At 46.7% G+C, this 27,824-nt stretch overlaps 1 protein-coding gene across 3 annotated transcripts; it reads right to left on the bottom strand.

Annotated features, from left to right (window-relative positions):
* Positions 1-27,824, bottom strand: TBKBP1 (TBK1 binding protein 1). 3 transcript variants are annotated; one of them, XM_031966129.1, is made up of 10 exons: positions 27,736-27,824; positions 24,444-24,706; positions 23,768-23,890; positions 23,150-23,254; positions 22,672-22,852; positions 21,956-22,143; positions 21,273-21,334; positions 4,923-5,041; positions 4,009-4,721; positions 1-1,986 (listed from the first exon to the last, which is right to left on the bottom strand). In XM_031966129.1, exons 2-10 carry the CDS (start codon positions 24,666-24,668, stop codon positions 1,858-1,860), a joined length of 1,845 nt encoding a protein of 614 aa, XP_031821989.1. In that variant the 5' UTR covers positions 24,669-24,706; positions 27,736-27,824; the 3' UTR covers positions 1-1,857. The 3 variants fall into 3 exon arrangements, with proteins under 3 accessions (XP_031821989.1, XP_031821988.1, XP_031821987.1); XM_031966128.1 differs by lacking the exon at positions 27,736-27,824 and adding an exon at positions 25,336-26,251; XM_031966127.1 differs by lacking the exon at positions 27,736-27,824 and having other exon boundaries at positions 24,444-26,251.

Here is a 27,824-nt window from a genome sequence, read left to right on the forward strand (position 1 = left end):
TTTCTCCCAAAGGGGAAGGAGCAGGATTATGCACATGGGACAGGTGACTTTTATTTGGACTTTTTATTTTGTTCACAGAGCACAGGGCCCCCCTCTCCCTCCTCTCTTGTGCCTCTTCCCCTCTTCCAGGGGAACTTTCAGGTCCAGATGATACAGCCAGGTCCGTGTGTCTCTGGAGTTCTTGCAGCCCGTCTCCCTCTTGTGTCCACACCCAGCACCCCCAGAATAGAGGCAGAGGGTTAGGAAACCAGAGGTCAGGGAGGGCTGTGATGATCAGGGAGATTCTGGAAGAGTTGGATCAGAACTGTACATGCATTGAAAGCAGCACTCTTCCTCCTCTGACCACCAAGTGGTGGTTGTGGGGGGAGAGGGGAAGTTGGTTTAATCACTGGGGGTCCGGGCTCTTGCTGTGGGGAGTTCCCCTTCTTGGCCCTGGGGGTCTTCCCTCCCCCTTAGCCCGTCCCCTCATACCCATCCTTCTGGGATTTATCAACTCTGAGGTAGATTTTACAGAGGGAGTTGTGGGTGGGAGGTGGGGAGGAGGAGCAGTAAAAGGAGTTAGCTCTTTTTTGAAGCAGATCTCAGCAGCCTGCCCTTGGCCAATAATTCTCAGGGTTGGGCTGGGTCCAGGTGCCCACCCTTGCCCACTCCCACCTGGGCACTGGGGAACAGTTTGGGCTGCCTACCAACCCACCCACTTTACAGGAATCCGGTCTGACACCCAGGAAGCAATGCCAATGTCCATGCCTGACCTGGCACCAGCCCTTTCTGGGTTCCCAGGGCACTTATGGTAATGGGGTCTGGGCAAAAGGAGAAGAGGATCTGCCCCACCACTATGTGAGGTGAAAGTTGCAGGAACTCAATCAGGCAGACATTTGAGCCTCTGGATCCAGCAAGTTGAAACTAATGGTACCCATTTGGGGGGAAGGGGAAGACCCTGCCAACCTAAGCTGGAACATCCAGGGTACCTTTCTAATGCAATCCCATCACTACTCAGTCTCTCTCTGTGTCTATGTCTGTCTCTGACTGTCTCTGTCTCTCTGTCTCTCTGTCTCTCTCTCTCTCTCACACACACACGCAATATTCTGCTATTCTGCTCAGGTCTAGGAAGGCAGTTAATCATCCAGTCCCTGCTGGGGGGCAGTTGGGAATGGGGGAGAAGAGAGAGAGGGAAGACCTTTCTAGGGATAGTGTAGGGAGAGGTAGCCCTGGGATGGATGGAGGACAAACATGTATGGGAGGAGAGGGATGAGGGGTGGCTATATCTGGTATTTTCTCCCCTGGGTACCCCACTCCAGGAGACTCAGTGCATAGGGAAGAGTTGGCATCTGACATCAATGCCTAGCAGGGCTGAGGACCTGGAATGAGAGTGGGGCATAAAGGACCTAAATGGGGTGAAATGTGGCAGAGCTACGACACATCACAGACACATCTCCAGGGTGGGCTGGGGCCTTCTGGAGTTCACAAATCCCCTTACCTTCCCTCCCCCCCCCCCCCATTAGCCCAACAACACTGGAGATTTTACTGCATCCAACACAATTTGAGAACAGGAAGGACAAAGAGACTCACAGGGAGATGGACAGCCCTGACCCGTTCCATCCCAGTCCCCCACTTCCCTGAAAAGGAGCCAGAGAAGGGGTGGAAGGGGGAGGGAGTAGATCTTGGCAGCTCTGTCTGGGATGAGCCAGAGCTATATGGTGACCAGCAGCACAGTAAAGAGACAGCACACTTGGCCAGAGTAGCAGAGGTAAGGGAGGACGGACCCTGCGAGAATCATGCAGCATTCAAAGTAGGGGAAATGGTGGTCTGAAGAGGTGGGAGAGAATGAATGGTCAACAAGGGGAGGGTGGGTGTGCCCTATATCTTGCTGTTCTCCAGGTGTGAGTCAATGTGTTTGATGAGTGCATCGTCCGGGTACCCAACGGGAAATCCCAGCTGACAGAGAGGGCAACTTCGGATGTCTGAACCCACAGTCTCCATTAGCAACTGCAGGGAGAGGGAAAAAGAAGAGGGTCATTCCTGAGGACTCTCTTTGCACCACCCCCAACCATCATACTTTTCCCCCACTTTCTCCCTATTCCTTACTCCTGGGTCCCACCTCAACTCTTAACTTACATATCAATATACTAAAATATAAACTTCAGGATATATAGATAAATATACAATATTGTAAATAAAAATATTTATATAAATAATAAAGATTTTAATAAATATTAAACATTAATGAACAAAAATAAATTTATATGAAATATAAACTTATATTTTTTCTGTTTTGTATCCCCAGTGCCTAGAACACAGTAGGTATTCTAATAAATGCCTTTTGATCGACTTGCATTATAAAGAGCATGGGGATTAGTCCTCGATTCCTCCTCAAATTCCAGTCTGGCCAGTTGACTCTTTGATGTCCCCCTCTCAGTCTATCCTTCTTGTTTAACTGCCATTTTCTACACTGTTTACTCCTTCCTTCTAGCTACTCTTTCCTCCCTCGGCTTCTATTGTTTTCTTGATTGAGGCACCACATATCTCCTGTAGAATGTAAGCTCCTTGAGGGCAAGAACTATTCATTTTTGCCTTTTACCCTCTAGTCTTTGCTCTCAGTTTCCTGATTCCTGCAAGTGCTTTCCATATTCTCTTACACCTGTGCCATAAGTATAGTGTGTCTCTGACAGCCCTGACGTCAGTTTTCTCTCTTTCTACACACTCTCCATGACTTCAATCATCTCTATGCAGATGATATAAATCTATTAATCCCAATCCCAATCTCTCTCCTGATATTCAATTTTGAAATGTCCCTGGCTAGACATCTTTTCCAGGACAAGAATCTTAAACTCAGCAAGTCACATCGCAGCTAAAATCTCATTTTTCACAGGAAGCCTTTTCTGATTCCCCCACTGTTGATTACTTTCAATCTAATATACATTACACTATGCCATATATTAAATAATTATTACATAATTGCACATTATATATAAAACATAATAATTGTATAATTACATATTTTATTATGTATCTTGTTTGTATATAGATGTTTGTATGTTGTCTCTCTCCCTCCAGATTGTAAACTCCGTTAAGTGCAAGGATTGTCTTCTGCCTTTCTTTGTATTCCCAACAATTAAACACAGAGGCATATTTTAGGTACTTAATAAATGTTTAAGGACTAATTCGTTAATCTTTTCTTCCCACTCCCCTACACTCCTATTTTCACTGACAGCATCATTCAGTCTAGAATCCCAATCACGGAGGCTAGGAGCTTCTAGGCTACCTCTGGGTTTTTAAACACACACACACAGTGGCACTTAATTGAGCTGGCACAGTGGACAGTTGCTGAGTCTGGAGTCAGAAAATTCAAGCTGAATTCAAATCCTGCCCTTAACCTGTTTGCTTTCATTTTCTCAGTTATAAAAGGAGGCTGATAACAGCACCCACCTCCCAGAATTGTCATGAAGACAAAATGAGGCATTTGTAAGACTCTGAACACATAGTAGGCACTTAACAAATGCTTGTTTCCTGCCTTCTTTCAAGGCCCCACTCGGGGGCCACCTCCTCCATCGAGGCTGCCTCCATCGTCTTCAGCCGAAAGTGATCGCTCCCTCCGCCAATCCTGCCTGGGGTTTGGGCTGGAGTTTTCCTTTGCCGTTATTGTCTCCATTGTGCTACATGCTGTCCCCACCCCAGTACACTATAAAGCCCTTGGAGTTCAGGGACTGAGGCAGCTGGGTAGCTCAGGGGACAGACTATCAGCCCAGAAGTCGGGAGGACCTGAGTTCAGATCTGGTCTCTGACACTTAACACTTCCTGGCTGTGCGACCCTGGGAAAGTTACTTAACCCCGATTGCTTCAGCCAAAAAAAGAAAAGGAAGAGGAAAAAAAAAAAAAAAAAAGCCTGGCATTGGGTATTTGAGTGGCTCCCGAGAAGTTTGAGCTCCCCGAAAGGCCTCTATGACCGCCCCGCCCCCCACCCCCCTCACACCACCCAGCCCCGCCGCGGCCTCCCCCGCCCCCACTCACGTTGATGGACGGCCAGGACTGGGCGTGTTCCGCGTGGGTGTAGGCAGCGGTGGGCGTCTCGGGGATGGGGAAGCCGGCGCAGAAAGAAGCACAGCGGATAGTGCCTGACTCTGGGCTGGGGGGGCTGGGCACAGCCCACTCTTCCTCTTCTGAGGACTGCTTCTCGAAGCGAAGCCGGATGCCTTCAAAGGTGCTCCGGGGGCTGAGAGGCCGGCTGGGGCTGTAGAGCTCCCCGCCGTAGGGTCGGGGCTTGGGCAGCGTCGAGGCCTCGGCCTGCAGCCACGCTCCCGCGTAGCCCGCCCCATCCGCCACCTCCGAGTAGCTACGGCGCCCCTGGAAGCCGGCTTTCACGTGGTGACTGGGGGGCTTGGCGTAGGCCAACTCCACCAGAGTCCTCTCCCCTGGTGGGGGCCGGGGCGGGGGAGCCGGGCAGGGGGGGTGCACCGGAGAGCGGCGCTGGGGGGCAGGGGACTGGCATGGCGGGGGGGGCGGCAGAGGCACAGGGGAGCGGCGCTGGTGAGCGGGGGATGGACAGGACGGCGAGGCGGGGGAGCGGCGCTGTTGGGGGGAATGGCACGGTGGGACCGGGGAACGGCGCTGGGGGACTGGGGACTGACACTGGGGCCCGGGCGGGGGGGCCCGAGCTGGCGGGGACGGTGAAGGGCACTGTGGAGATGGGGTGTGGCGCTGGGAGAGAGGGGAGTGTCTTTGGCCTGAAAAGGAAAACAGGATGGAATGGGAGCGTGAGGGGAAAGTCGGGCCTTCCCACCTCAGGGGAACGGAAAGACTCCAGCATGCAAGGAAAGCCATGAAGTGGGGGACAAGGTTCCGAATGGCTGCCGGGACCCCGCAGAATCTAGCACAGGTTCAGGTCCTGCCCCTTCCCACCTCCTCCTCAGCCAGGGCTCGCTCACCGCTCCTCTGGGCTTGTTCCTGCAGCAACGTCCGCAGAATCCTCCCCTGAAGGGAACTGAGCTCCCGGAGCCGGCCCAGTTCCTCGGTCAGTTCTGTGTAGGCCAGAGCCAAGTTAACCCTATGGAACGTGCAGAAATGAGGCATGGGGTCCGGACAAAGCCTTGCATATATATCTTATGATCAGAGGATGACTAGGGTTTGAAGCTTTAATTAGGAAGGGGCAGACGAGGACCTGGCTCAGGCATCATCATGGGGATACCATGGTGGTCTAGAGATCTCTCTTATAACTCTTAATCTCCGATTGGCCACAGCGCCCCTGAGGGGCAACAAGAGGAAGGAAGAAAGCTGGGTCCAAAAAAGCAATCTTAATTGGACTTTCTTCTGTACCCCAAAACAATTCCCCTATTAGACTCCCCACTTACTCCTAGGGCTCCACGTGTGTCTACCCCACTTGAAAAAATTTGCAATCACACCTTGGCTAGAAGGGATCATAAGAGACCACTTAGTACAACTCCCTTCTTTGACCAATGAGAAAAGTGAAGCTCAAAGATGGGAAATGACATGTAATAAAATAATTATAATATATAATATAATAATAATAAGCATAAGAGTCACGAATGGAACTTAGAAAAATGATGGGGATCTCGAATATATAAATGATCAAAGAACAATTTTCAAAGGAATAATCCAAGCTATCTATAATCATGTAAAAAAATGGCTCTAAATCACTAATAATTAAGAGAGAAATAATAAAAGCAAATATTAAGTTCTATTTCATACCTATCAGAATAGCATAATTGACAAAAGAAGAAAATTATAAATGCTAGAGGGGCTGTAGGAAAACTGACACCAGTTTACTGCTGGTTACTTAGCCTTTCTGCAAAGCAATTTGGAACTCTGCCCAGAACACTACCAAACTTGTATATATACACTTTGAACCAGCTATACCTCAAAGAAGTCATAGAAAGAGGAAATGGATCTATATGTACAAAGATATTTATAGCTGTTTTTTTTCTTGTAGTAGCCAAAAACTGGCAACTACTGATGTGTCCTTACATGGCATGTAAATGAATGGAATGTTATTGCACCATAAAGAAGCTTCAGAGGAAACTGGAAGTATCTTTATGAACTGATGGAGAACAAAGTGAACAATTGCTCAATGAAAACAGTTTTATACCATGACAATAACACTATAGAGAAAAGCAAATTTGAAAGACTTTAGAATTCTGACCAATATAGAAGTCCAATATAGTGAAGATGAAACATGAAACTTACCTCCTACCAGTGAGGTGACAAAGTTACAAGGCAGAGACGATTTTCCAAGATAGCTAATATGCAAGTTTTTTTTCTTCCCAGATTATATAGTGATGTATTAGGGACTTTCTTTTTTTAATTTAACTTATTTAATTGAAATGGGAGAATAGATAATTTTTTTAAATTCCTAATTGAAAATAAAAATAAAAAGACATTCCCCTCTTTCCCAATGCTACATCCCATCTTCACAGATAAATTACAAAAATTATTGGGAGAGAGGCCAGCTGAGGGCAGTGAAGTCTTTTTAGAACCCGAGGGTCTGAACTTTTTTACCCAGGATATAAACACAGTTTAGCCTTTAAGGGAAGACTGGGAAAGCAGATGGAGAGGAGCAAAAGGGGGAATTGGGAGAAAGAGAAAACCAAATAACCTTGTGAGGTTTTATAAATTCTGGCATAGACCAGAGGCATTCTCAGGGTTAAAATATTCTAGAGGTCAAGAGAATAATAACTTACATTTACATTAACAAATAGCTCACGTTTCTACATCTTTTTTTTTTTTTTCAAGGTTTATCACTGTCCTCAAGTTGTGTAAATATTTCCATTTTACAGATGGAAAAACAGACTCAGATTAAAATGATTTAGGATCACATTAATATATCAAGAATCTGTCTCTTTTATAACATCAGGTGTCATTGATTACATGACATGTAGCCCATAACTATCTGAGAAAAAATTTGAATCCAAATCTCTCTCATTCTAAGTTGACTCTTCTATCTACTGCACCATATTATGTCTGAACCAGAATTAACAGATAATTAAAAAATATCTGAGCCAAGACTTGAATGCAAATTTTCAATGAATAGGGCAAATCTTGCCTCAGACACTTACTACAATGGGTAGCCTTATGCATGTCATTTAAATTCTCTGTGACTCAGTTTCTTCAACTACTAAAAGTAAGGAGTGAGACTCAAAGGCCTCTCAATCTATGATCCTATGACAAGTGTGGTTTCCACTGTAGCACATAGCCTCTGAATGGCTATAAACTCAGTCAGGCAAACCATTGCTACATAAGAATAAAGAGCTTGGGCACCATCCATCCAATGTTTGCTGAACAGAACCATCTATATTCACTTCTAATGCCTTTACTGTGGCGTCCTTTTTGTGAATTTGCTTTGCTTTGTAAATAAGTTCTAGAGAAGAAAACAAGCCAAACCTATTATCTCAAGTTGGGGAGGGGGAGGCACATAGTATAAACCACTGGACTTGACTTAAGACTTGGGTTGGCACTTGTCTACTGTGTGATACTGCATTTCCTGAATCTCAGTTTCCTCATCTGTAAAATGGATCTGATAATAAAGATATCTGTCTCACTAGACTATTATGAGAACAAAATGAAATCGAAAATCTAAAGTGATTTACAAACTCAAAGATTAGAACCTTCTGAACTTTTTTCAATAAACAATTGGGGGGGGGGGGATGCTGGGACAGTGGAGGGGAAGTGGATGAGGTTAGGGCTTCAGAGGGCAGGAAAAGCTGGGCTACCGGAGAGAAAGAATGACTGAGTGGCTCACTTATTTGAACATCAGGCTGGGTTGGTAGAGGAGCCTAAGGGTGGTTAGGGACAAAACCCCCTTGAACAGCAACATTATTTTTAACTCATTCAATTCATTTTCCTGCTAGTGAAGGGAAAACTAGGGCACTGAGCCTCCAAAGGAAACCCGCTTACCCCTAGAGAATAGTTTTGCCAGAAAGAGTCCACCCAAATGTGTCCTGGTCCAAAACAGTAAATAGAATATTTTAAAGAAGGCTGGGCTTCTTTCTGTCTCCACTACCTATTACCATTGTGACTTTAATCAAATCACTCAATTTCTCCTTTCCCCTACTGGTTAAAAAATTAAGGAGATGTATGTTTTGCCTTCACACATATAATTGATATCCTATTGCTTGCTTTTCTCAATGGGTGGGGAAAGGGGAAATGAAGGGAGAGAATTTGAAGCTCCAAATTAAAACAATAATGTTAAATATAAAAATTGAAGGGGAAAAAAATGAAGGCAATAAATTAGATGAACTCAAGAGTCTCTTCCAACTCTCATCCCTATGATCCCTTCTAGAACGGAGAGTGGGCACAGATGAAGAAATCTAGGGTAAGAGGGATAGCAGGCAGGAGAGAGTGCTCCGTCTTTGTCTCTGCACCTCCAGGCCCTGCCTCCTCCCCCAAGTAACTTCACACCATGCTCAGCATATTTAAGCATTCTGAAATCCTGAATACCTCCCAAGTCAAACTGGAATTTCCCCTAAAGTAGGGACCGTTGCTCCTCCTTGCCCCAGAATTCAGCATAGCTCTACCCCACAGGAAACACTGTCCAAGGTGTTGATTGATTAATTCATCCACCAGCCAAAGATGCAACTGAGATGTAGTTTAAAAAACTCCTGAAAATCAGAACCCTCACACCCAAATCTAACTCTTTTTGTAAGCTCAGACAAGTCACAATTTCATTGCTTGTCATTTAGTCAGTTGATAAATAATTATTAAGTACCTACTCTGTGTCAAGCACTGTACTAAGCACTGGGATACAAAGAAAGGTAACAGACCCTGTTCTCAATGAACTGATGAGCCTCAGTTTCCTCTTCTGCAAATTAAAGGGATTGGATTATATTATGTCCCTTCTATACAGTCCCTTCTACGCCCTATGGTCCTCTCCACCTCTGTCCTGTCTGCCTAGATTTCAGGTGACAGATACAGGTCGGTGCCTTCACACCCAGCTCCCACCCCAGGGTCTCGGCAATCTCCCAATGTACCTCTGTTTCTTCACCTGACAGTCTAGATTTCCAGGTTCCTGTCACCTCTCGCTTCCTCTCTGTTCTGTCCTAACACTGCTTCCGCCATCATCACCCTAGATCCTGCCAGTCACAACGCAATCTAAGAGTGGGGCTGAGAGCTGTCACCCCTTCTTGGTCAGACAAAAGGAGGGGGGAGGGAGAAAGGAAAAGATGAGGCCAGAATTCCTGGTTGGGATGAAACAGGGAGTGAAAAATGGATTGAGAAAAAGAAGCTTTAAAAAGGGAAGGTAGGGAAGAGACAGCCCTCCTCTGGAGGCTACCAGTTATTCCTGGACATGCCAGGCCAGTGGGAACTGAGACTGTTCTCTGTCTGCAGTGTTGGTTCCCATAGGCCTTCCCCAAACAGGTCCTGTTGCCTTCTTAGAAAGTTCTCCCACGAACACCCCCTATTCCTCCAAATACACACCTTTTTATGCTCAAGACTATCTCCCCAAAAGTAGAGCTTCTGGATATCCTCTATCTTCTTCCTCTCCACCCCCACCCCAGGATTGTGCCCCAGATGCCCAACAAAATCAGATTGAGATGCCAGGCCACATTGTGCCCAGTGGGAGAAACCTAGAAACAACATGACTCATTTTGGAAACACTGCAAATTCAGTGGAAAACAAAAAACAAAAAACAAAACTAAAACTCACAAACACACAGAAAGATGTATACAAAACACACACCATTTCCTGAGGTTCTGGCCTAAACTTGAGTGGAGTTTTTCTTTCCCTCTCATCAAAGTTATCGATCTCGTTAAATTTTTTTCTATGTTCTGTTTAATCCTCTTTTGTTTTCATCACATTTTCTCCAGAACCATAGCTGCATGTGGATACATATGACTCCTCCTGAAATATAAGTTCCTTGAGTACAGAGATGGCCATTTTTCATCTATGTTATCTTTAGAGCTTTATATGTATTACATACTTAATAAGTGTTTATTAAATTAAATTGGGAAAGGAACAAAAATGGAAGATCCCAGGATTGAGGATTTAGAGCTGGGAGGGACCTTAGAAGACATCTACTATAAATTGATAATGGTAAAATAGATTGTTACACAGCTAATCAGTGACAGAGTCAGGTTTAAACCCAAGGACCTCTGACTCCAAATTCACATTGCTTTCACCTGCTTTTGTTTGGCCTGATAATGAAAATGATAAATATTTTTGTGAGGTTATTTTAGTTATGTCCAACTCTAGGGTTTTCTCAGCAAAGATACTAAAATGGTTTGCCATTTTCTTCTCCAACTCATTTTACAGATGAGGAAACTGAGGCAAACAGTGTTAAGTGACTTGCCCAGGGTAACAGCTGAGGACGTATCTGAAGCCAAATTTGAAACTCAGGTCCTTCTAACTTCAGAAACAGTACTTCATGTACTTCATCACCTCACTGCTTTTAATAATAATAATAGCCAGCACTTATAGAGCATCTCAAGAATTAAAAAGCATATGATATGACAGGCAAATCATTATTCCCATTTTATAAGTGAAAGATTACACGCATACAGCTAAGTATCAGAGCTATTACTCAAACACAGATTCCCCCTTACTCTAAGACCAAGATTCTCCTAAGAAAGGGTAATATCAACAATGCCCACAAACTATCCTGGATGGATGGATGGATGGATGGAGAAGAAACCTAGGGTAGAAAGACTTAAGAGGACTTTATATTTTTAACACATGTTCTTATACATATGACAGAAAAGAAAGTGCAAAATAGATGGGTTTGTAGAGGTCCATAAAGATGGGACTATCTCGAAGTCTACTCTGGTTAGTTTGAATAGAAAAAGTATTCAAAGCCATGATTCCTACAGATTCAGTTTGTTGAGCCAAGCCTTCCTAAAGATCAGAGGCCAAAAGACAGCATTGCTAAGGAGCTCCAAATACAGGTATCCAAATAATTGAATGAATAAATGAATTCATCCATTCTTTCATTGATTCAATTAATATTTCATCAAATCATAAAATTGTGGATCTTAGCAATGGACAGGACCTCCAGAGGTGATATGGTCCAGCTCCCTGTTGGGACACAGACAAGGGAGAATACACTGAAATGGGAAGCAAGAGATCTAACCAGTGGGGTCTCTGCCATTGATAACTATGTGTAAACTACTTCCAGAAGACTGTGATCTTTAGAGCTGAAAGGGATTTCAGAGACTCCCAATAGATTCAGTTTGCTTTAAAATGAAACATTCTGCTTTCTTACATTCTCTATATAGAGGAGGAAAGTGAGGTTGAAGGAAGGGGACATGCCCGCTCAAGTTCAAACAGTTATCAAGTGGCACCGATGGACTAAAAAAGCCAGATCTCTTAACAGGTTCCAGTGCCCTTCTACCACACCAGGATGCACCACTAAACACCTAGCATCTACACAGGAGCATGTGCTATGTATTTTAGCTGTTGTTAGGATTAGAGTTGAGTCAACCCAACTCAGAATAAAGGTTAGAATTAGAACCAGGTCTAGAAGTAGGGATAATGTCAGGAGTAAGGTCAGGGTCAAGAATTTGTATCAGCTCAATTCTGATGGACGTGACTTTCTTCAACAATGAGATGATTCAGATCAGTTCCAGTGGTTTAGTGAAGAAGAGAGCCATCTACACCCAGAGAGAGGACTGTGGGAATTGAGTGTGGTTCACAACATAGCATTTTCACTCTTTTTGTTGTTGTTTGCTTACATTTTATTTTGCTTCTCATTTTGTTTCTGTTTTGTTTTGATTTTTCTTGTGCGGCAAGATAATTATACAAATATGTATGCATATTTTGGATTTAATACATATTTGTTTTTCTTTTTTTCCTGAAGCAATTGGGGTTAAGTCTAGAGTCCCACAGCCAGGAAGTATTAAGTGTCTGAGGTCAGATTTGAACTCAGGTCCTCCTGACTTCAGGGCTAGTGCTCTACCCACTGTGCCACCTAGCTAACCCAGATTTAACATCTATTTCTATCATGTTTAACATCTATTGGACTACTTGCCATAAAGGGTAGAGGGTGGGGGAACACAAGGTTTTGCAAGGGCTGATGTTGAAGAATTGTCTATGTATATGTTTTGAAAAACAAAAAGCTTTAATAAAAAAAAATAACCATTAAAAAAAGGAATTTGTATCAGCAGGGGCAGCTAGGGGGCACAGTGCCCTGGAGTCAAATCCCACCTAAAACACTAGCTGTGTAATTTTGGGCAAATTAATCCAAACTGCCAAAGTCAAAATGAGGATTAGGGTCAAGAATAGGATAAGGTTTAGAATTAGGGTCGGGGTCAAAATCCAGAATAAGGTAAGAGTTGGGTTCAAACTTAGGGTTAGGATCAAGTTCCAGAATTGAAGTGAAGTGAGTGACTTGATCCCCAGCTCTACAACTAGCCCCTCACCATAATTGTCCTTGGGTCACCCCCACTCTGGGTATAGAGAAGCAACAGACCAAACTTTCCACCGATGGTTCAGCCACACCCATCCTTGCCCTTCCTACCCCTAACCCCAGGGGAGGCGGCTGGGCCACCAAGGCTGTGGAGCGGACTTTGAGGTTATAGGGCCAGGAGGAGGAGGAGGAGGAGGAGGAGGAAGTTGAAGCACAGCAACCAAATGATCTACCACTTCCTCCAGGGTGCTTCCCCCCTACACCTTCCCCACCTCCCACGTCCTTCCCCCTCCAACTCCCGCAGATGGTTCCCAGAATCTCAGGCTAAGGAGCAGCTTTTCCCTTTCTTCCTCCTCTCCTCCAGAAAATCTTATCAGATATAGCCAAACTAGAAAACTGCATAAAGGACCTCTCAGGATCTGAGAAAACCCCAAAGACCCCCCAAAGCCCACTTCTAAGAACTCAAGTGCTATTTTTCTAGCCTGGACCTTGGACACAGGGCACCAAGGTAGAGGTTGGGAGAAAGAATCAGAAGGGACTCTAAGGAACAAGAGGTAGAAACATATTTTAGCACAGCAGGCTATTAAATCTTCATGAATCAACTGCTATTAAAAATCACTTGCTCAGTCATTTGGTGTCAAGCATGAGGGGATCCCTCAGGGAGTTTTCTATCTGGGGAGATAGCGCTGTGTGACATCTTTCCCTTCATTTAGAAGTAGGGGGAAATGACTAAAGTTCTAAAACTCCCCAATTCACTGAAACTCAAACTATAAGGCACCACCTCTAACACCCCAATATCCCCTACTCTCAATATGTGATGGCACTGGAAGGAGGAATGATGGAAAGGACTTTGGGTTCCAAACAGGAGTTGTCCGAGAGTTAGGGAGTAGGACACAGAGGGAATAGAGGGTGTCTGAGCTCAGTCCTTATTTGATGCTACACTGTCCCTTGGCCATTATCTGAGACAGAGTTTCCATCTTCTCTTATGGACTTCACACCTCTCCTCTGAGAAACAACCGCAGTGAATGCAGAGACTTGTGGGTAAAGAGGGAGGGGGTGAAGCTATAAGACAAGGAGTGGGCAAAAACGGGGACAGAAATCAAAACCCTGAGCTCCAGCTACAGGGAGAGGACAAGGGTAGTCACTTCACATCAGCCTCCATCCCCAAGCCTGAGGCCTGTCCCACCTCATCCCCGGAGATGTCTAAACTTGTTCTTCAGGGAGAAAAGGAAACATCAAAGGAAATCTTCACTCCCGTTTAATCCCCTTTTCTTGGTCTATAACTTTGGACTTTGCTTTATGGTTCTGTCTCCTGAAGTATCAAATTGGAAGACATTTGGGGCTTCTAATCTCAAATGTGCTGGGTAACACTGAAAGATCTATTCAGCCTCCCAGGGTCTTCTTGCTCTCAAAGACTAATATCTCCTAAACTTAAAAAAAAAATCACGTGAGAGATAATCTATAGACTAAGTAATCCACCAGTTTTATAATCCAGATCCTGTTATGTAAAAAAAAGATAAATTCCTCCATAGGCTTCATTAGTAGAAGCAGAGAGTTCTGAGACAGGACTTTCTATTGCCCACTACCCTGGTCAGAGGGAGAAAGTAAGGAAACGAGCATCAATTAATCTTCCATGGTATACCAGGCACTGTACAAATATCTCATTTGATGAAGACCCATCAGGTGGGCTCTGTTCAATTATGAGCCTCACATTTAGAAGGGATATTGATAACAGATGAAGCTGGTCAGGATGGGAGAGTAGGAACAAGCATTTATTAAATACCTATTATGTGCCAAACACTAAACAAATATCTTATTTTATTCTTATAACAACCTTGGAAAGTAAGTCCTATCATTCCCACTTTACAGATGAGGAAACTGAAACAGAGATTAAATGATTTGTCCAAGGTCATACAGCTAGGAAACACTATGATTGGATTTGAACTTAGTCTAGCTCCAGCAGAACTTGTAATGTCTAACTTAGAAATGAGAGAATCTAAGGGGTTCAATAGCTTGTTTTCTAGGTTTAAAAGGCTGTTGTGTGAAATAAACTTTTTTTGAGTAGCAAAGAACTGGAAACAAAGTAGATGCTCATTCATTAGGGAAATGCTAAACAAATATTGCATCATAAAAACAAGGAATATGAAGAACTCAGAAGAGTATAAAACAGTATAGAAAACAACGTGGGATGATGCAAGTAGAACCAGAATAATAATATATTCAGTGATTACAATGACATAAATGGAACAAATCAAAAACCCAACAGAATTCTGTGCAATTCTAATGACTGAGTTAGTTGCAGGAGAAGAGCTAATAAAATGTACTCTTTTTACCTCTTAGTAGAGGAAGAGGATCATGGCTGTAGGACAGTATCCCTGCCTTTATTTTTTCTTTGTTCTAAGGGACCCCTCGATGGGGAGGGGAGGGACTTATTTGGAAATGAAGGTGACATAAGAAGAAAAGATGTCAATACAAATTCCTCTAGGCATATTTGAGCGAGGCTGGTAGAGAATGTAGAAGATATTCCTGCATCTACTGGAAAGCTACATTTGATGGCCTAGAAGTACCTTCCATCTCTAAGATTATGTTCTAGACTGGTATGTTAAATGTGCTTGAAGAAGGGAGGTAAAAGGTGAGGAGGAAGAGAAAGGACTCTGGATCAGACCTGGGCCTGAGTCATAAGCCCCTAAGTGATGAGAAGGGATAAGGTAATAAGGAGAGAAAAGGACACAGGGAAGAGGTAAGTTGCCCAAAGGAGCTGAGTTTAGAAAAGCTGAGTTTATTAATTTAATTTTTTTTTTTTTTTTTGGTGAGGCAATTGTTGTTAAGTGACTTGCCCAAGGTCCCACAGCTAAGAAGTGTTTGAGATCAGGGCAGGGACTCTATCCACTGCACCAGGAGTTGGGTTTATAAGAAAACTACTGGGGGAGTGAACTGTCAATAAGGTTAAATAACTTTTGTCACCCTTAACACAACTTTTGCCCACACCTTTCAGGGCCCAGAGAGCTGAGAGGTCAAATACACACCTGTGTAGGGTTAGCTCAAGCATAATGCTATCTCCACTGTGGCAAAGTGGGGAGAAGGAGGTGCAGAGAGGGAGTGGAAAGTAGAAAACTGGCTTGTGAGGGATGGACAGAAGTTGGTTAGAGTTCAGGAGGAAGAAAGAGGCTTGAACAACAAATGGTCTTCATGATTCAGGAGTTTGTCGCCACTGAGCCCAACAAAGCAGAATGGTAGTTAGATATAAAAAAGTCAATGACAGCAATAGGATACCAGGCCAGAGGAGAATGCAGTCCTCTTGGAGAGGAGATAAGGAGTTGAGCCTTCCTCTATCATAATTCTCCTCTTCTTCCACATGAGGCAACTGAGGTTCAGAGAGGAAGTAATTTGTCCAAGATAACCCTGGAAGTTAACCACAAAACCAACCACTCTTTTTTTCCCTTTTTTTTTTTTTTTTTTTTGAGGCAATGGGTTAAGTGACTTGTCCAGGCTCACACAGCTAGTAAATGTCTGAGGCCAGATTTGAAATCAAGTTCTCTTGATTTCAGGGCCAGTGCTCTATCCACTATCCCAGCTGGCTGCCCTGCCACAAGGCCACTGGACTTTTGGCCTTGTGGTTATACTTATATCATTCACAATGCATGATGCTTTTCCTTAGGGGCCATCCAGGCCAGGGGTTGGCAACCAGAATCTCAAGTCCTTAGTTCCATATACTGGATTCTTTTAGCTAAAATAAGCCCCCCAATGGACCCACCAGAGCTACTGGCTCATTAATGTGTAAACTCTAATGACAACGACTGGAGAACAAAGCTGGTATCTAAAGCTTAAATGGCCCAGGGCCCAACTACAGTCCCAGTCATTACTATAGTCAGCAAAATGGAAAGGAAAAGGAAATGGGCATAAGTTTGTAAGATATCGGAAGGACTGCAAGTAAGCATCTTCTTTCCCCTCCCCTCTCCCTACCTAATACTTTGCTTAATTCATTTCATAGAATTTTGAGCTGGAAGAGAATTTAGAAATAATTTCATCCAACTTCCAAGGCCCAGAGAGGAAAAATAACTTGTAAGATTACATTGATAGTAAGTAAAAGGGCTAGGATTCAAACTCAGGTTTTCTAACGTTGATTAAGGTGTTCTTTCCTCTTTACCACACTCAGCCTGCCCACAAAAACAATCCAATCTTATCAGTTGTCCTTCCCAGAAACCAACTTTGGCAATACAAGATCAGCCATCCCAGTGTTGGCAATCCTAGTGTTCATCCTTACTCAGCAGCATCCCTGCCGTTGGCATAGACAGTTCAATAACCATACTTATAGCCTCTTTCTCCTCTTTTCCTCTTTCTCCTTTCTTCCTTCTCCTCTTCTTCCTCCTCATCTCCCTCTTCCCCCTTTTCCATTTCTCCTTCTCCTCTTCTTCCTTCTCTTCTTTTCCTCCTCCACCCTCCTCTTCTTCTCCCTTCTCTTCTTCCTTATCCTTGTCTTTTTTCTTTCTCCATTCCCTCTTTCCTTTTCTCCCCTTCCTCTTCTTTTCTCCCTCCTTCCCTTGCTCTTCTTCTTCTCTCCGCTCTCCCTCCTCCCTCTCCTTCTCTTCCTCCTTTTCCTCCTCTTCTTTCTCCTTTTCTGACAGTTCCTTCAGGTTCCACACAACCTCAAGCTCCTCCTCTCTTCCTAGAAGAACAATTAGCTAATCAGATAAACTTCTTTGTTTGTCATAGAAAAAGACAGCTAAGCTCCTCAGGGCCCTCACTCTGGTTCCTAGGTAAACCACATACACATTTGTAAGTGCTTTCCAGAAACAAATCATAATTATTGTTTTAACTTCTTAGCATATTATACTAACTTAGAGGATTATAAGATATCAAAAATCTTGTATCAAAAATTATGGGAGTCTTTGTAGTGGCCAGAAACTGGAAACTAAGTGGATGCCCATCAATTGGAGAATGGCCGAATACATTGTGGCATATGAATATTATGGAATATTATTGTTCTCTAAGAAATGACCAGCAGGATGATTTCAGAAAGGCCTGGAGAGACTTACATGAACTGATGCTGAGTGAAATGAGCAGGACCAGGAGATCATTATATACTTCAACAAGACTATATGATGATCAATTCTGATGGACGTGGCCATCTTCAACAATGAGATGAATCAAATAAGTTCCAATAGAGCAGTAATGAATTGAACCAGCTTCACCCAGCGAAAGACTTGTGGGAGATGACTATGAACAACTACATAGAATTCCCAATCCCTATATTTTTGTCCGCATTTTTGATTTCCTTCACAGGCTAATTATACACTATTTCAAAGTCCGATTCTTTTTCTACAGCAAAATAACTGTTTGGACATGTATACATATATTGTATTTAACTTATATTTTAACATATTAACATGTATTGGTCAACCTGCCATCTTGGGGAGGGAGTGGGGGGGAGGAGGGGGAAAATTGGAACAAAAGGTTTTGCAATTGTCAATACTGAAAAATTACCCATGCATATATCTAGTAAATAAAAAGCTATTAATAAAAAAAATTATGGGAGGGAGTTGGGACCACATAATGTCACAGTTAAAAGGACCTTAGAATATAGACTATAGCATGACATAGAATGTCAGAACTGAAAAAAATCTTTAAAAATAAAACACCAAGCCACATTTCTTGGATAGAAACTGGAAGTCATGGTGGAGTGCAGTGTGAAGGGTGGATATCTTCTAAAACTGTTTCTGAGTACTGATCCCTTTACCCCTCTATCTGAGAATGGTTTCATCATCCTGCCCAATAGATATGTAAGGGACCTTAGAATATAGAAGTAGAGGGCCAAAGCAGGAGAGGGCTCAGAGGCCATCTAGTCTAACCCTTCCATTCTACAGATGAGGAAATTGAGGCCCTAAAAGAGGAAATGGTCCAAGGTCACATAATAATTAGTGTGATTAGTTAAGTTAATTGTTAGCTAAATTGGTTAGACCAAGAAATCAGGTCTTCTAATTATCAGTATCTTCACCCATGAACATATACAAACACATTTAGAGTGAGAAATGCCAAATTAACCTTGCTTCATATACTTACAATATTAAAAGTATACACACATATATATGTATGTCTATATATATATATAGAATATATAAAAGCATATATTACAGCTCTTTAAAAAATTATTTTCCAAAATATTTTTGAAAAGGATTTCTTCTTTAAAAATCTTCCTGGATCTGACCTCTGCCTATACAATTAAAGAGTGAATTTTCATCTCTCACAGATACTTTCATATAGTAGCTGTTAGAAATTTGACACCCTTCTCTCTAACTGGGCTGCTCTAAGGGCTTACATCTTTATATACTTATTGATTTCTGGTCTCATTCCTCAAGGTGGGCTCGAAGAAGATGAGTAAATAGACCAGCATTCATCCAGCAACTCAGTGACAGAGCCAAGACTGGCTCCCGAGATCCTTAGATTCTCCTAGTGCCCTCAGCGCTAGACAAAGAGAGGAATTCCCACTCTGCTAGAGGTGACTTCAGAAAGCAGAAGGATGGAGGAGAAGGAAGGGGCTCTTCACAGCTAGAGCATCTCATGCTCACTCTACCTAGAACCATCTTTCTCCTTTATCCCCAAGGAAGCTACATAGACTCCAATAGACAGAGCAGACAAGGGTTCTTCAAGCAAAACATTGAGCTGGACAACCTAGTCTAATGAAGGAAGTTTGTGGCAAAAAATCCAGGTGTTAGGATTCCCACCCAGCAGCCTTTCTGGACAAAGGCCACATTGCTTGGATAGAAACTGTAAGTCATGGTGGAGTGCCGTGTATGTGGAGGAGGGGTATTTTCTAAAACTGTTTCTGAGTACTGAGCCTTCTACCCCTCTATCTGAGAAGGGTTTCATCGTCCTGCCCAACAGGTATGTGTGTATGAGGAATCCCAGACCAGTCCAGGACCCAATTTGTTTAGACAAAGAGGCCGCCCTGACAATCCAGGAAGGCGTCTGCTGATAGGCAGAGCTCTGGTGCCCAAGCCCTTGGCACGTTGTGTAATGTGAGCCAAGTTCCTGATTCTCTCTGGGCCTCCAATTCTCTTACCCAAAAGAAGGAAGTCTTTGCTGCGACCTCATATAAGAGTACAGGATTTGAAGCAAGTTTGAACATGAATAACTCTGAGCTTTTCAAAAGGCAAGACTGGAAAAAATACATGGTTGTTGTTCACAGCCCATAGGGAAGCCAGTCCTCATACTATAAACACATGTCCTCCCCAACGGACTTTGATACTATTATAATATCAAACCCCTCCTGCTCCTATCTTAGCTTCAGTCTTGGTCTGATTCTTAATGTGCCCTTCAGAGATTGGAATCCTACCCCTACAATACTGTGCGACTCAAGGGGAGCTTCTGCCTTTTTCTGTGCCTCTCCTTTTTACATACCCCATCCCTATCCCTATCCAGAAGCAGAGAAAAGAGAATGCTACAAATGATGGCTCCTGCCTGACCTCATCCCCTCTCTGTTTAGCAGGGAAGGAAGAAGGGCTTAGGCTAACTCATCCTGGTATGTATGAGAAATGAAGAGCCAGAAGACTTACCCAGCGGCACACAGCTCATTGGCAGCAGCAAAGCAACCGAATCCCACCAAGGAAACACAGTCTAATCCTACTCTCAGAAGAGCAGGGGGTTGAGCATAAAAAGAAAATTAAGGGAATTTCCCCAAGCCCCAACTCCACCCCCAGCTCTCACCTCCTTCCCACCCCACCATAGAAAAACCACAGGAGGAGAAAAAGCCACTTCAGGAAACCCAAACAGCTCCCCCTTAACTGCTGGGCACTGAGACAAAAGTTCCATGAGAGCAGGAGAAGAGTTAAACCCTGCATGGAAAGGCAGAGTGGGCACTGAAAAAAAGCATGGGACTTAAGGACTCAAGAGAAACCTGAGTATGAATTCCACTTCTGACTCAGTGCTACCTCTGTGGCACTAAATAAGTCATTCCACTTTTCGGACCTCAGCTTCCTCAGTTGTAAAATAGAGATAATAGTACCAACATCTAATATGTAGTTGTTGGAATTAATGGGACTATGTGAATTTGTTTGAATATATTAAAATGCGATATAGTCGGTGGTGGCACATGGATAGAGTACTATTCCTGGAGTTGGAAGGATCTGAATTTTAATCTGACTTGAGAAACTTAACTAGCTGTGTGACGCTAAGCACTTAAACATTGTCTGCCTCAGTTTCCTCATCTGTAAAATGAGCTGGAGAAAGAAATGGCAAACTGCTCTAGCATCTTCATCAAGAAAACCCCAAATGGGGTCATGAAGAACAACAAACAACTTTAAGACTTAAGACTCCTCTGATCAATGCAATGACTAAATACAATTCCAGAGAACTCGTAGTGAAACATGCTGCCCACCTCCTGAGAGAGTAGTGGGTTCAATGTGCATATTGAGACATACTTTGGGGGGGGGGGGACATGGTCATGAAGAATCAGACATGATTGAATAACAACAAAAAACATAGTTGATGATGATGAAGGTGGAAGAAGGAGGGAGAAGGAAGAGGAAGAGGAGGAGGAAGAGATGGAAGAAGGAGGAAGGAGAAGGAAGAAGAGGAGGAGAAGGAAAAGGAGGAGGAAGAAGAAGAAGTGGAGGAGAAAGAGAAGAAGAAAAGAAGAAGTTGTTGCATAGATTGACTTCAGAGTCAGGATGATCTGCCCCTAATACATATTAGCTGTGTCACTCTGGACAATTACTTAATCCTGGACCTCCTTTCCCCAAGCAATTCTCTGAGACACTGAAAAGCAATTGTCCTCACCCTTGGTAATGAAGATTCTTCCTGGAAATTCTCTACACAATAAAATCACAGGGCCAATCCCTGCCCCATCCCCATCATCATCATTATCATGAAATCAAAGCTGAGGGTTCTGGAAAGGATAGGAAGGCTAGGGAAGCATAGCACTTACTGGTCATCTCCAACTCTCTTCACCCAAGCCATATCTCTCTCCGACTGGTTGGAGGCCAAATCCTAAGAGAGAGAAGAGGTTAAAAAGCACTGAGTGGGAGAAAAGTTTACATTGCAAAAGCAAACTCGGAAAGACTGAAGATCCTCTGATGGAAGCAATGACTAAGTACAGTTCCAGAGGACTCCTGGTGACCCATGCTGCGCATCTCCTGAGGGAGAGGCCGAGTGTGCATATCAGACATTCTGTGGCGGGACATGGCCAATGTGGACGTTGGTTTTGCCTGAGTATGCATAATTATGTTGTTTTTCTTTCTTTTTCAATGGGATGAGATGGAATAGGGAAGGGGGGGAAAGAGAAGATGGATTTTTTTACTAATTGGACTATAAATTAAATTTTTAAAAAGTGAGACTTCAAGACCGAACTCCACATCGGAGCTCATCTCTGGGACCCCCCACACACCCCACTGCCTACCAGCCTTCCTCTGCAAATGGGCATGACTACTGTGGGTGAGGGGCAGCTCTCCCTGGATGCCTCCAGGTGGCTTCCAAAGGGCCTTCCCAGTCTTCCCCTCCCCCGACCTCCCTTGTAGCCTCATCTTCGCACTGCCTCCCCCAAACCTGGATCCCAGGGAGCTGGAAAAGAGGAGACAGGTGCAGGGTCAGATGAGGTGCCGGGAGGCATACCTGAGCCCTGCTCTCCTGGAGCTGCTTCAGCTCTCCCTGCAGCCGCTCACACTCAGCCTGGAGCTGCTCTTCCCGGAGCTGGGCCCCCCTCGCCTCCCCTCTGGCCGCTTCCAAAGCCTCTTCCAGCCTCCTCCTCTCTAGCTCCCCAACACTGGGTGGGCTGGGCCAGCCCAGAGAAGGCTCTAGCACTTCGGGAGGCAGGCAGGAGTCCAGAAAGAGAGCAGACAGAGGAGGGGGGCGGCAGGTTCAAGGTCGGTGCTGGCCAAGCCCGGGCCGCGCAGCCCCTCCTCCCCCTTCACCAGCCTCTAGGGTCTGGCAGCCCGAGCCCTCGGAGAGTCTCCCCCCGGCTGCAGCTACAGCCCGAGGCAGCCCCGTGGCCCCGAGGGCAGAGGGAGGGTCGCTGGGGAGGGGGAGGGCGGGGCGGCCCGGCCGCCTCTGTCCAGTTGCCCAGTGCCCTCTCCAAGGTCTTCCTCTATCCCAGAGTATTCTAGCTCTCCCCCAAGCCTCACCTTCTGCTCCCCGGCCCAGCACTGAGCCTAGGGGGCAGTGCCCTCTGCCGGCCGTCCTAGACACGACACCTTGGGGCCCTTGGAAGGAGCTGGGGAAGACGCGGGGGGGGGGGCGGGAGGGGGGGGTCTATGTGGTGATGAAGGGCACGGTTCCCGCAGGGTCAGGAAGAGGGAGAAGCGGGGGTCGAGCCCTCAGGGGGATCTCACCATGGCCAAGGCCAGGCCCTCCTCGAAGTGCCAGGTAGTGGAGGTCAAGATCAGGGTCAGTGTGGAGAGGAGCGGCTGGGGGGCTCAGGCTGGGGAAGGTGCTCTCCCCCCCTCCCTGATGCTGCCGAAGCTGCTGCTGCAGGCCACAGATCTGCCTCAGGTGTGTCTCCACCAAAGCCCGCTGGAGGGAGACAGGACACCGGGGAGTGGGGGGCGTTCAGGTCTGCACCGGAGCCCCCTCCCCTCCCCCGGGGCCTCCCTAGCAGGGGTCGGGGGCTCCCTCCCAACCTCCCAGTCCTGAAGCGGCTCTCTGAGCAGCCAAGCGCCAGAATCCCCGGCACACACTCCACTCTTCCTTCCCACACCCACTGAGGCACAGCCTGAGCATCCCTGTGCCCGCTACACTCCCAGCTGGCATCCCAGCCCAGGAACGCCCACCCAGCCCCAGGGGCCCGGGCTGTCCCGCCCCCAGCCTCACCATCTCCCCCAGTTCGTTCTCCAGGTCACTCTTCTCTACGCACAGCTTCTCATAGGCCTGGATCATCTCCCCCAGTTGTTCTTCCTGCTCCTTGCTCTTCTGGAGCTGTTCCGGAACCGGGAAGGGGAGGGAGGGTGGGAGGGGGAACAGAAGGGTCAGAAGCCGACAGAAACATCATTTGCATTGTTTTCAATTTCTTAAGATTTATAACATTTTTTTCCTCAGGAAATATTATTATCTCTCTTTGTCCAGATGAGGAAACTGAGGCTCAGGGATTGCACTGCTTTCACACAGTTAGTTAGAGTCTATTCCAAACATTGCTATACCTATGGATAGTTTCACCTTTAGTAAAAACATTGGAATTTAGGATGGGGACGGCCTATTTGCTCAGTCCTAGTTAAAGCCAAGGGCCCTAATTCGGAGACCACAGCACTGGTTAGGGTTTCTGGGGTCCTGTTTTGTCATCCCTCCTCAGCAAGAAAGGGGTGGGGGCCAACGCAGCCGACTCAAGGCGTTGGGGAGGAATAAGTACAATCACGTCTGAAACCCACCTGGGGCAGAGAGCAGAGGGGTGGGAGAGACCCCAAGGAGGGCAGTCCTCTGGGGACAGGGGCTCACCTCATGCTGGAACTGATTGAGTCGCTGCTGTAGACTGGACTTTTCCACCTCCAGCAGGGAGCCCTCCTTAATTTCATACAAAGAGAAGTTGTGCTCATCTCCAAAGTCACCAATCACTGGGTACTGCAGGAGGCAGAAAAGAGGGTTCTCAAAGGGGGCCCATCCAGACCTTTGACCCACCGGTGCCATCCCTGAGGGTCACCTCTCCTTCCGCCAGAATGTCCCAGCAGACCCCTTCTCCAGATTCCTAATTAACCTGCTCCCAAGCCCCTCTCATGCCTCTGGCATGCACCCTTCACTGAACACCATTCTCAGATGTCTCTCAGGACGGTCCTGGCTTGATCTTCCTACCAGATTTCCCAACTCTATCACTAGCAGAGCCCACCGAGAGGTATCCCCAGCGAGGGGATCTGTGAACCAGATCTTTGTATTCTCTAGCCAAAACCTCCCACTGAGTGTCCCTAAGAGACAGATCCTTCCCTTGATGACCTTTCTGGAGGATCAGGTGATCTGCTGATCTCTCCACACTCTCCCAGGAATAAAACACAATAGCAGAGCCCTCCTGGGAGACCCCTGAAAACCAATGGGACCAATAACCTGATTCCTCCACCAGGGCCCTTAATAAGATCCCTCCCTGAAAGAGTGGGGATGGAGGGAGGCCTGGATGGCCCCTGACCTTGATCTCATACACCTTGAGTCGGCGCCGTAGGGTGGCATTCTCCCGCTCCAGCCCCCCCAGCCGCTCCTTGATGTCCCCGTAGGCTGTGATGAGTGCGAAGTGGGAGGCAGAACACATGTCACTGCCCAGCACAGGGCCCCCCGGCCCATCCAGCCACACCTCGCCAGACCCCAGCGCCTCCTGGGTCAAGATGCTGATGTCGTCCTCAAACATGGATTCCATGGCACTCAGGTGAGGGGCAGGGGCCCTGGTGGAGCCACCTGAGGGGGGTGGGGGGGAAGGGGGAGCCAAGGTCTGCCAAGGGCGCCCAATACCAACCCCCCCCAGCCCAACTGGGAATGTGGGTGGGTGTGTCTCTACCACATGGCTCATCCACATTCCTTGTATCTCCGAGGTTTAAATCCTTTTGGGACATGAGGACAGGGGACTCCCCAGTTCCATAATGCGAGGGACCCCAGACCAGAGGGGAAGTAAATTCTAGATAAAGTCCAGCTAGGCTGTGGATAGCCTCAGGTCTAAGAACCCAAATCCTAAAGACCTCATTCCTTCTTTTCCAGTAGCCCCTGGTGGGTGGTAGTGGGGGGTGGTAGTCATTCTGTCCAAACCCATAACTCTATGGAAGCTAAAAACAATCCTATTTATTACATATAACACTCCTAGCCCTACCCCCAGGGCTACTAAAACCATTTTCCATAGTCACCAGGGATCTCAGACCTGTCTCCCTTCCCTTTAAGGGATCAGGAAACTGAAGCTACAGCAGGAAGGGGTTGCAGAACACCAGCCCTCAGAATCCTACCAGAAATCAATTATGCCAACACTCAGGATCCTGGTGTCCCCATCTCACCTGACCCAATTCCCCTCTCACAGTTCCCCCACAAGTTTCAAATACCTGGCAGCCATGCTCCCGATCCCAAGTTCGTCCTGTCCCTAAGCCTTTTCCCCAAAGGATCAACAAAGGCTTCCAAGAATATCAGTTCTCTTAAACTCCCAGCATCATATCCTCTCCAGCCTGTCCCTCCACCCTATTTCCTCCCAAAGGATTCCAGAATTCAGGAAAAGGAAATGCCCTCCCTTTCCCCCCGCTACTCTTTCCAAGCCCTCACTGGAAGTGTAGAGAGTCAGTACTCATGTTCTGCCCATATTTGGGGCCCAGAGAGGAAGGAGGAGAGATGAGATCTGGGCTCAGGGATTCAGCGACAGGCATGGTGAAGGCTCAGTGTCACCAACGGAGGATTTGGTGTTAAGGATAGAGGGCTCAGTGTCTGGAAGGAGAGGCCCTGTGTTAACGATGAGTGGGTTCAGTATCGGAGACAGAGGAGGCTCACTTGTCAGGGACGAGGGCGCCCAGTTTCAGTGAGGGGGGATTCAAGGCTGAGTATCAGGGAAGGGGGGGCTAAAATTCAAGGATGAGAATATATGTTAGGGATGGGGGAGGGCAGGAGCTTCAGTGCAGGATGAAGGAAATCCACTGTAAGGATCAGGGGGTGGGAGACATTCATTGTCAGGCAGGTATGGGATTGGCCCTTCAGTATGAAGGGTGAGAGGCTGATCCTCAGGGTTTAGGAAGGATTTCAGGGTCAGAAGGGAAAATTCAGTATTAGTGACGATGACCTGGCTTAGATGTGATGGAGCACTAATTGCTGATTTACTTCTCCACAAAAGAAAACAGATGACATGGGGACATGAGGGCTGGGTTGTGATACTCTTTAAAGAGTAGGTTGTAGTATGTGTTCATGCGCATGGGGGAGGGGAGAGAGACAGAGACAGAGAAGGGAGAAAAAGAGAGAGACAAAAACAGAGACAGAGAGAGACAAAGAAGAAAGAAGGGGGAGAGAGAGAGAGAGACAGAGAGAGAGAGACAGAGAAGGGAAAAAGAGAGAGACAGAGACAGAGAGAGAGAGAAGGGAGAAAGAGAGACAGAGACAGAGACAGAGAGAGACAAAGAAAGAGAGAAGGGAGAAAGAGAGAGAGAGACAGAGAAGGGAAAGAGAGAGAGCGAGCAGGGAGAAAGACAGAGAGAGACCGAGAGCGACAGACAGAGAGAGGGGGAGGAAGAGTTTTCTGGGGACTGTTTATGAATGTGGCTATCTGTGTGACTTTGCGTGTGTGTAGGGGGAAGCATTGTGTGTCTCTGAATGAGTGTGGGTGTCATAGAGCTGGTACCTCAATGAGAGAGCTTGGCTTGGGGTGCTGATGGAAAGGGACTGAGATGAGAGTGATAGAATGTGTGTGTATTGTTCTGTGAGGGCTGGGTGGGTTTGTGGCACGTAAAGCACGTACGGGAATGTCAGAGGGGTGTGTGAGTGTGTGTGATTGTGTGTGCGTGTCCCTGAGCCAAAGCCTGTGTGTGTTGGCAGTATGAGGATTGTGGGAAGGAAGGAAGGGGTGTTTGCTTCCAAAGCTAGGCAGCAAAGGTTAGCACCCCAAGACCCCAATCCCTACCCGCTAGGAGACCCGGCTTAAGTGTCAGGGAAACGTGCGTGATAGTGTGTATGTATGTCTAAGGGGTGGGTGTGTTTGTGTCTAGCCCCACCTTTAACCCTTTCCTCCCCCAGTGCTGCTCCTCACACTCCCGGCCCACCCCACGACACTGACCCCCGGGGAGGGGAAGAGGCCAAGGCCCATGTGCGCAGCCCCAGCCTCTCCAAGCCGGTTTCCTCGGCCGGCCTTGGCTCGCCCCGCGACGGGGGTCCCTGCTAACTGCTAGACTGGCAGGCCTACCCGCCCGACTGCTGGCGGCCAAAGGTTCGCTCCCGCATCCTTCCCTGGGGCCTAGCCGGAGGAGGGGCGGGGCGGGGTGGGAGGTGAAGGAGGGAGAGGTAGTCGGGGTATGGAAAAGGGAAAGGGTCTGTGGCTTAGCTGGCCCTAGCCCCTCCCGCGGCCCCTTTAAGAGCCGCCCTTTAAACCCCTTTAGCTCGGCGGAAAGGAATTGTCGCCCCTCCCCTCTCGGGGGCTGAGACCACGCAACCCCCTCATCCCCAGCCTGGCCGATCCCCTGCCCCAACACCTCTCACGCCCCTAGAGCTCGTGGGGTTAGAGGAGGGGCGCCGGAGGCTGCGGGGCCTGAGAAGCAGGGGGGATGGGGATGGAGGGCCGATGCAGCGGCCCGGGCACTGGGACCCTTGCCCTCCCGCCGTCCCTAACGAAGTGCCTGCCAACCCCCCCCCCCGGCCCGTCCCCCGCGACCCCCCGCCAGGGCTTCCGGCATAGGACCCCAGGCGCCGCTGCCATCAGTACCGCCCCCTTCCCCATCCCACCCCACCAACCCCGGCCCCAGCCTGGGACTCACATCAGCTGCCGGCTCCGGTTTGCATCGCAGCTCCCCCCTCCGCCAGCTCCCTCCCCAGACTGGCACCGTTGCCCCCACCCCCGGCACCG

Source organism: Sarcophilus harrisii, chromosome 4 (genome assembly GCF_902635505.1).
Source record: "Sarcophilus harrisii chromosome 4, mSarHar1.11, whole genome shotgun sequence".
NCBI lineage: Eukaryota > Metazoa > Chordata > Mammalia > Dasyuromorphia > Dasyuridae > Sarcophilus > Sarcophilus harrisii.